The sequence below is a fragment of the Carassius carassius genome, chromosome 48 (genome assembly GCF_963082965.1).
Source record: "Carassius carassius chromosome 48, fCarCar2.1, whole genome shotgun sequence".
NCBI lineage: Eukaryota > Metazoa > Chordata > Actinopteri > Cypriniformes > Cyprinidae > Carassius > Carassius carassius.
The window spans coordinates 13,278,056-13,287,992 of record NC_081802.1 but is presented as its reverse complement, the minus strand read 5'-3'; the positions used below and the strand labels follow the sequence as shown (position 1 = coordinate 13,287,992).

The window sequence follows — 9,937 nt, the reverse complement described above, 5'->3', positions numbered from 1 at the left end:
TAGTAAAAACGGCATTTCCGGTCCCTTTAAGGCTCTGGGAGAGGCTGTTCATATGACCCCTCAGCTGTCAATCATTCGTTAGTCCCTCCCTCATGGGCGTGGCCGCTCACTGCGGTACCCTGATTGTTGTGTCTCACATCTGCTTTGATCCGATCATCCTCCTCTCTTTTCCGCTATTTTACAACGCACCCGCTGGGCAGATAATAATACTGACAACTAAACGCTGGTAAGTTTTGTTAAACCTTTCCGTGTTTACTAAATGCAACATGCGTCTGTTATATGTTGTAGTGTGAAATCTCTGCCCTATAATTCCATCAAGAGACGAAATATTTTCTTATTTTAAAAAGTGTATTTCTTCAATTTCAAACGGTGCTTGTGTATCTTATGATCTTATTCATTTGTAAACAAGGCGACCACATTATACACACAATGCACATTAACTATTTATGCTTTTAGGGCGTGCATCTTACTTGCATTATATACACACACACATACATTATACATTCATTAATATTATTAACCTTTGTAGATTTGTCTGGGTTGTGATAAATTGAAGAAAAAATGAGCTCAAATTGCATTAAATATTATTTATAATAATATTATTAAAATTATCACAGTAATATCACTATATAAAACAAGGTGAGTGCATATGTGGAGCTGTTTTTGAGGGCGTGTTCATTCATCATCTAAAACAAACACTAGAGTACTGATGCTCAGTCTGGCCTATTGATTTCACATCACAAGTCAGCTGACATTTATTAGTATTAGTAGGCAATGCTGTGTTTACATGTTCTGCCCCATTGAAACTCAAAGAAGTCCACTGGATAAAAGTTCATTATTTTGGTAAATATATTTGGTATATTATTATTATTATTATTATTATTATTTTACCATGGTAATATAGTTTGAGGTACTTTGGACTGGCATGTAAATGTTATACATGAATACGTATATCCATTATGGCATGTGTCAAAATATCATGATATTGCCATCTGTTAGCATCATATGAAAAAAACATGAATTTGTGCTAGCAAATTAGCATTAAAACTGATTTCTCCCAATGTTAAATATGATTGTAAATGACCTTTTTCTCCTCGAGCCCGCAGCCCACACGAAGAACTTGAGGTATATTCACTCTCTTGTTTTTCTGTAGTTGCAGTTCCAGAAAGGAATGATTATTAACTAAATATCCAATGCTTGAATAGTTATCTTAGCTGGGTCTATGTGGTTTTCTTTTGCAAACGCTTAGAGAACTGCCCTCCATGGACATTATCCTTGAAATCGAGGTGCATGTAAGGAAACAGGGACTGGCAATATTTTTTCTGCAGAGATGATGGGTAATCATATTACAAGACAACATGGAATTAGCCAGTCATTAGTAAACCTCTCTCCAACCTCAGTAAGCGCTACTCCAGTGTCTGTTGTAGAGGGCATTTCTCTCAGCTAGCTGGACTAAAAGCCGCATGAAGGCTGCTGCACTAGTATTGGCAACATGACTGACCATAAGCGAACATAAACAAGCATCTTAAGACTTTTAGTGGCAGCACTTTGTACTAAATGCTCAAAAACACTGAACATTTGCTGGTGCTATTCCTGTGCTAGCTTCAATTAACCATCTGCCATACACATATAGCTTTTCTTTTTTTGGTTTGGTATAGCAGATAAAGCTCTGGGCTTGTAATCAGAAGGTTGCTAGTACTATTCCCACAACAAACCCTATTACCTATAATCATTTAAAGGGAAAGTTCATCTAAAAATGATTGTTTTTTTACTCTTGTTCATGTTGTTCCAAACCGGTGTGACTTTCTTGCTTCCGTGGAACGCAAACCAAGAAGTGTGCACTCTTTTCCATGTAATAAAAAGTGAATGGGATCTCCGGGATATGAGTTTGGAAAAATATGGGATTTACTTTGGATTAAAGCATCTGTTTAAATGACTGCTTCTTTATTTCGGTGCGCTACAGTATGTATTCAATTGGAGGAGTGTCGACGCGTATCTACAAGGAGCGCCTGCAGGCAGAAGGGATGGGAACTAATGACAATGCGGTCAAGTTCCTGAACCAGGACTACGAGGAGCTGAAGAGAGAGTGTCTGGAGAGTGGCAAGCTGTTTGAGGACCCTTGCTTTCCCACCGTGCCTCAGTCACTGGGCTTCAAGGAGCTAGCGCCACACTCCTCCAAAACACGTGGTGTGCAGTGGATGAGGCCCACTGTGAGTGTTGGAGAGCACGGCCTATACGAACAGCACACTAGTTACAGCAGCATAGTCATTATTTTTGACATATTTTAACACTTGAGAGGGAGTGGGAGGACAACAATTGAGAAATTACGCAAGCTAGACTCGAACTCTAATTTCCTACATTAGAACTAAGGTGCAACAATGGGCTCTTACTGCTAAGACAAGTTTTATTTTTAGCACAACTTGACACTTTAATTGATTGGAATAGAAAAAAAACTACAGAAAATCATATAGGAAGAGATTGAGTACAGGAGCTAGATTCAAACTCTCATTTCCAATTTGAGAACCAAGGTGTAACTTATAGTGTTAATTACTGAGACAAGGTTCTAACTTTGATTTATCTTTACAGTTATCAGTTGTATTGATTGTTAGAGTAGAGAAAGGCCAGGAATTGAAGTGGGAGGATCAAGGTTTAGAAATTAAATGACGTAGACTCAAGTCAAAACTACTAAGACACGGTTCCAGCAGTGTAGGTAACGTTTGAAAGTTAGAGTTAGGGATAGTTTAGCTCTTAAAGAGTTAAATTACAACCTTCTTTAAAATAAAATTAAAATCTGTTTTAGCAAAGTGAAATAATGCATGCAGTGTGTGTTGTTATAGGCTGACAGAAGCAGTAGCACACTCTGGTTGAGGTGTTACGTTTATATGTTGTGCTTGCTTGCGTAATGTTTGCAGGACCTGTCAAACAATCCTCAGTTTATAGTGGGCGGAGCCACACGCACAGATATTTGCCAGGGGGCCTTAGGTGAGTATGTACTATATTAGCCTGGGTGTGTATGTTTGTTCATGCTTGCACACGTTAGTCCAATGAATACCAGGAGCTTTATTTGTGCTTCACTGCAGTTTGGGTGATCCTGCAGCTTACATCTAATGTTAAATCTTAAATATATAGATGGAGGTAGATAGTAAGACTTATGGTTAGACCAACGGACAGAGTTATATAGATGGATGGATGGACTAATAGACTATTGGATGGATGGACAGATGGATGAATGGACGGACAGACATGATAGATAGATAGATAGATAGATAGATAGATAGATAGATAGATAGATAGATAGATAGATAGATAGATAGATAGATAGATAGATAGATAGATAGATAGATAGATAGATAGATAGATAGATAGATAGATAGATAGATAGTATATACACGTATCTTGTGTATATCACTGGGGCACTGTATCAACCAATCAGAAGCCAGAACTGGAACTACCCATTTCATTTTACTGCATATATGAAGTATTTTGGGTTTTTATGGATGAATTAATGGCAGATCCCATTAAGTCAAAATATGATTCATAAAACCTCTATGATCACAATTTGTAGTGTTTTCTGTCTTTTTGGAGAGGAAATGTGTGTTAGGGGGCAGATGAGTGTGTGTGTGTGTTTCCTGGTTGTTGGGGAGTGGTTGAACACAATGCCTGAGTGGTGATTCATACAGACATGAGTGTAGCAATAGAGAACTCTGGGATTGCTGGCTGCAAGCCTCAGATGAGGCATGTTTGTGTGTGTGTTTGTGTGTGTGTGTGTGTGTGTGTGTGTGTGTGTGTGTGTGTGTGTGTGTGTGTGTGTGTGTGTGTGTGTGTGAGAGAGAGAGGGAGGGAGTGCACTCAACAGTGCCAAACTAAGTGTGTGTTTGTACAGCAAACACTGGAAAATCACAGAAATGCATTTTACCTCTCATTTAAACACACAGAAAGCCTCTTGACGTGGTTCAAGCCTCAACTGCCAAAACAGGTTTCGTTTTGACAAGGGTTTTTGAGCTAAAACAGCTTTCATCCAGACTGAAAGTTCAGTACTGAAATTGTGCTGTTATCTCATCTTACAAACACATTCTCCACCCCCTCTTCAGCTGTCGGAGGAGAGCGCCCCCTGAAGGGGCATTGTTCTACATACTAACATTTACCACATTTCTACATAAACACATTTAATAGACTTAGTTTTAAAAAGTATTATAGTAACAGTTATTTTACATTTGAACTGAATGAAAATAAAGTAGTAAAAATGATTATAATAAAAATAATGGCCAAAAATTATGGTAACCATGGTAAAAAAAATTTTAAATGTTACAGGTTGATAAACTTAGGTAAAGTGTTTTTTTTTTTTTCACCAAAAGGAATTGCATGAGCTCTCAACACTCTCACCTTGCCATTGGTTGGCTAAATAGATAACCCCGCCCCAAACTCATGGTTAAGCTAGTTGGAATGTGATAACCGTAACAGTATTTTCTGTGGTATTTTTTCTCTATTTAGGTGACTGTTGGCTGTTAGCTGCCATTGCTTCTTTGACTTTAAACGACAGGCTGCTTCACAGAGTTGTACCTCATGGACAGAGCTTCACGGACGAATATGCCGGCATCTTTCACTTCCAGGTGCTCAGCAGTCTGTTAATGAATGACAGAAATGTTGAACACACATTAGCAGATACAATACAAATACAAAGTTCTTACATTCTAAACTTTCGCTTTTCATGAATTATTTGTATTGTTTACAATTTTAACATTTTTATTAACACTGATGACACCCTTTTACTGCAAATGACCCAATGGTATATATACCCAATAGATAGATAGATAGATAGATAGATAGATAGATAGATAGATAGATAGATAGATAGATAGATAGATAGATAGATAGATAGATAGATAGATAGATAGATAGATAGATAGATAGATGATGGATGGTTGGATCCACTTCTTGGAGTGATTATCAGCAAATTTTTATTTATGGGTGAACTGTTTCTTTAATGCAAATCTATTTTTATCACAGTATTTGTTTTACTAATATGTTTTTTCCCCCATGTTCTGTAGTTTTGGCAGTTTGGCGAGTGGGTGGACATTGTGATTGATGACCGATTGCCTGTGAAGGATAAAGAGCTGATGTTTGTTCACTCAGCAGAGGGAAATGAGTTTTGGAGTGCCATGCTGGAAAAAGCTTATGCCAAGTGAGTCTCTTCCTCTCTCTTGTTCTTTGCATATAATTATTAGGGACCATAACATGTGCTAATGTGCTTGTAGGCTGAATGGCTCATATGAAGCTCTGTCGGGAGGTTCCACCACCGAAGGCTTTGAGGACTTCACGGGTGGAGTGGCCGAGATGTATGAACTGCGTAAAGCTCCCAAAGACTTGCACCGCGTCATTGCCAAAGCCTTGGAGAGAGGCTCATTGTTGGGCTGCTCTATTGATGTGAGTCCCCACAGCACCTACTAGAGGCCTGGAGACACAATGCAACATTTATGGATGTAGTTACCCAGTTTTTGTCTTATGGTAGATCACCAGTGCCCTGGATATGGAGGCCGTAACCTTTAAGAAGCTTGTGAAGGGGCATGCATACTCTGTCACAGGTCTCAGAGAGGTCAGGATCACCTCGAAAATATATCTTGAACTCATTATTTTTCCGTTTTAATTAATTGCATCTGTATTTTGTTGTTTAAAATTTAGGTGAAATTCCGTGGCAGCAGAGAGAGGCTGATCCGCATCCGAAACCCTTGGGGGCAAGTTGAATGGACAGGGGCTTGGAGTGACAAGTGAGTCGACCAATCAGAAATGAATTTGGATAGACTTTCTTATACAGGACATGCTCGTAATGTAACACTTATACTTCATTTTCAGTTCTTCTGAGTGGAATGGGATTGATCCAGCAGAGAGAGAAGAAATGAACAGCCACATGGAGGATGGCGAGTTCTGGTAATTCTCCACAGAAATCTGGACTTTATGGTTCTTCGCACCTTTAACTAGGCGCACTGTATAAGGGCTAAGTGTCAGTCCCAATGAGTCTGGAATCAGTTCTTGAAATAAACTCCTTCAGAAATCAAAAATTCAGAAATTGAACAGTCCTATTCTGTGCACTAAATGATAATTTCTATTTCCTGTATAAATGTTGTATTTCCATTCATGTAATTTACTGATGCTTTGTTCTCTGGCCACTTTAGGATGTCATTTGAGGAGTTCAAACGTCAGTTTTCCCGTCTGGAGATCTGTAACCTCACGCCTGATGCTCTGAGTGAAGATTCTTTAAATTTCTGGAACACAATTAAGTTTAACGGCACCTGGAGGACAGGAAGTACAGCAGGGGGCTGCAGGAACCACCCCAGTGAGATCAATTCACACAACCCCAATGAAACTTGTGCATCAGCTAAGACATACTGCATTACATACTTGTCTTTTTTTGCCAGACACATTCTGGATAAACCCTCAATATAAGATCACACTGCTGGAGGAAGATGATGATCCTGAGGATGATGAGGTGACCTGCAGCTTCCTGGTGGCCTTGATGCAGAAGAACAGGCGACGTTACCGCAAGCAAGGGCAGGACATGCACACCATTGGCTTCGCTTTATATAAGGTTGGAGGACAAAAGCTGAGATACAACTATCGCAAACCTTGTTAAATATCATTATTTTGACTAATTCCTTGTCTTTTATTCATGATTTTATTTAGGTACCAGAAGAGGTATGAAATCCTTTCATTATTAAATGAATTTAAGGTGAAGTGTGTAATTTCTTTATCGTTAAAATACTTGATTGTAATATGCATAGACTTCAATTAAGTTGTTTGTTGGTTGATTTTCCTTAAATGTGTAAAGACTGTGTCTCTGTGGCGTTTTCAAAACATTGCTTTCTTTGTTTGAGTATTTCGGCCAACCCAGCATAGCAACAGTGGCTCAAACATTGGCGTCTAGTTAAGGTGGAGCTATCTATTTGACTGACCAATGACAGACAGGAAAGTGTTCAGGAAACCTGTTTGAAAACAATATTTTTTTCAAAATTACACACTTCACCTCTTAATTACATTCAATTTCTAATTGTTTTGAAAGCGAATAACTTGTGACATGAGCGCTTTGTTTCTTCTGTTTCTCAGTTTCGTGGTTCCCAGAGCGTTCACCTCAAGAAGGACTTTTTCTTGCGTAACTCATCCTGCGCACGCTCAGAAACCTTCATTAACCTGCGGGAAGTCAGCACACGACTGAAGCTGCCACCTGGCGAGTATCTCATAGTGCCTTCAACTTTTGAGCCCGGAAAAGAGGCAGATTTCGTGTTGCGAGTCTTCACTGAGAAACAGTCAGAAACTCAGTAAGTACTGTTCGACTGAAATAAAGAACAGCTGTACAAAAAAAATGTATATGTAAATATATATATATATTTTTTTACTAGCTTATGTGCTGTTGTTGTTTTTTTAATTGTGTAGCATCACTTTAATAGAGTTTTTGTTCCTTTTTTTAGAGAAATGGATGATGAGATTTCATTTAACCTGGAAGATGAAGTAAGGACTTTTCTGTTATTTAAATACAACACTGACTCTGACCTGAAAACTAGAGAAGAAAACCTCACACTGCTCACATTTTCTTCATAAAACAAAACCTTAAAACTTCAAAATGTTTTATCCACAGGAGGTTTCTGAGGAGGACATGGAAGACTCTTTTAAAAAACTGTTTGCACAGCTGTCTGGAGAGGTGTGTTTCTATCTATGTTTGTTTTCATTAATATCACTGTGTATTCCATTAGATTAAACTTGATCTAAACTCTCTTGTAGGACATGGAGATTTCGGTTCATGAGCTCAGGACCATTCTGAACCGAGTGGTTGGCAAACGTAAGCTCAGCTGACATTAAGTGTTCACATCTGGTCTGTGTCTATGTGTACTTGAGAAATACCTCTGCTCTTGTGTGCTCTTCAGACAGAGACTTAAAGACAGATGGGTTCAGTTTGGAGTCGTGTAGGTGCATGGTCAGCCTGCTGGATGTATCCTCAGATTGTGAAATGCTAACTTTTACAAGTGACCTTTGCTTATATAATAGTCTATCAATTTCCGTTGATTATTAATAAGCATTTGGTTGATTTTGTTGGGCTTGACTGGTTAAACTCAGAAAGATGGCAGTGCGCGGCTGGGAATTGTGGAGTTCAGGATTCTATGGAATAAAATCAGGAAGTGGTTGGTGAGAAACTCACAAGTCACATAACCTTCCCTACATCCTATGGATAGTATGGTGGCAACTCAAACTCATTTTTCTCATTTGCAGGGCATTTTTAGACAGTTTGATCTGGACAAATCTGGCACTATGAGCTCGTATGAAATGCGCCTCGCCGTGGAATCAGCTGGTAATAAAGACTTTTTAATGTTCATCTAGTTAAAATGTGACATGGAATGTTGTTGGTTATAAATATTAAGGGGGAGCATTGATCCATATTTAATTAATACATTATTTCAGACTTCACTGATGGAGTTGTATGTTTTTGATTTAATAAAGTGAACGTACTTGTACAAGTATGTTCTCACACAGCCTCTATCGAGTAAATCAATTTTAAGGTTTTGAATTAAGTTTGCAATTAATCTAGTGCTGGGATAAATTCACCTTTTTGAAGCTTTAAATCAACAAAACGAACTGCTTTGAAAATTGATTCACTATTTTGAAGTGTTGGAAAAACCACATATAATATAATCTATTTAATGAAAATAATAAATCATCTAATGTCATTAAATATGTTGTGTCTGTATAATATGTGTTCTTTTATTAATTTTCAGGGCTTGTTTAGATTGCTATGAGGAGGGTTTGGCTAAACAGGCCAATAAGAGACTATGAACTACAACTCTTCATTGAGCATTTGTTGCATTAAAAATGCGTAAAAGTATAAAACTAATCCGAGATTGCTAGTTTAACCGGTGAACATCTTATCATTTTACCATGCCCTAACACTGTGCCTTTTCCTTGTCTTCAGGTTTTAAACTCAATAACAAGCTACATCAAATAATTGTGGCACGATATTCTGATGGAGATACGATTGACTTTGATAACTTTGTCTGTTGTCTGGTCAAACTGGAGGCCATGTTCAGTATGTCATTTAAACATATAATTATATTTTTATTTGTCAAACTAAAATGACTAATTAAACATGTCGTCTTCAACAGGATCTTTTAGAGAGCTGGACAAAGAGGGCTCAGGCATCGCAGAGCTCAGTGTTAGTGAGGTGGGTCATTTCTTGCCTAATGTTCACTTATGTTCATTTTGATGTTTTCGAAATTGTGTAACATTACATTAGTAATGCATTGAAACCTAATATTGTACATAATATGAAATCATCTCTTTTGCTCTCTCTTCCAGTGGCTGTACCTGACCATGTGTGGTTGATGTGTGAACATCATATCATGCTGGACTAGAAGGGCCAAAATCACTCCCTCAACTGCAGCTTTAAGCAATTACACCCAAAGATGCTTGAGCAATACAGTACATATTGCCTTAAAACCCATCCGCCATCACGAGCCTATGGCACTATATGCTTTTTGATTGAAAAACGGGTTTTCCTTATTATGCAACATGCATTTATCCATTATGAACCACTAAATGTTAACGGAAAAATATATTCCAAATATATTCAGAGAACTTAACATAGCCTTATGATTAACTGCATGCTGTTCACCTTATGCTGTAGGTTATTTTACTGCACTTCGCTTATGAAGCTTGAATTTTAAATTTGCACCGTTACAGCCATAATATTTAAAGAAATGTCATTTTTATTTGATCTTGTCAGTGTAAGATTTTGATAGCATTTGTGATCACTGTGATTTGCTCTGCAATTATTTATATAAAAACTTGAGTTCTTATAGGATATTCAGGGAATTGTGCTACACTAGATCTTTTCTCTTATGCTGCTTCTTAATGGAAGGAAATTCAAATAAAAGGCCAAATTTAACTTCTTGGTATG

General features: G+C 37.9%; 1 protein-coding gene across 1 annotated transcript; it reads left to right on the top strand.

The window, feature by feature from the left end:
• Positions 1-89: 89 nt before the first annotated feature.
• Positions 90-9,925, top strand: capn1b (calpain 1, (mu/I) large subunit b). The gene is made up of 22 exons (XM_059543303.1): positions 90-226; positions 1,964-2,210; positions 2,913-2,982; positions 4,492-4,610; positions 5,049-5,182; positions 5,256-5,424; positions 5,510-5,593; positions 5,680-5,765; positions 5,851-5,925; positions 6,171-6,331; positions 6,414-6,583; positions 6,679-6,690; positions 7,099-7,310; positions 7,461-7,500; positions 7,628-7,690; positions 7,771-7,828; positions 7,914-7,978; positions 8,104-8,172; positions 8,257-8,335; positions 8,954-9,067; positions 9,144-9,202; positions 9,337-9,925. Exons 1-22 carry the CDS (start codon positions 93-95, stop codon positions 9,361-9,363), a joined length of 2,247 nt encoding a protein of 748 aa, XP_059399286.1. The 5' UTR covers positions 90-92; the 3' UTR covers positions 9,364-9,925.
• Positions 9,926-9,937: the final 12 nt, after the last annotated feature.

Bases quoted from the DNA above. Each gene is read 5' to 3' on its own strand.
- capn1b (XM_059543303.1), top strand. From the start codon at position 93: ATGGGCGTGGCCGCTCACTGCGGTACCCTGATTGTTGTGTCTCACATC. The intron at 5,594-5,679 runs GTCAGGATCACC...TTTAAAATTTAG, and splicing joins CTGTCACAGGTCTCAGAGAG to GTGAAATTCCGTGGCAGCAG. The intron at 7,979-8,103 runs GTATCCTCAGAT...GGTTAAACTCAG, and splicing joins GCATGGTCAGCCTGCTGGAT to AAAGATGGCAGTGCGCGGCT.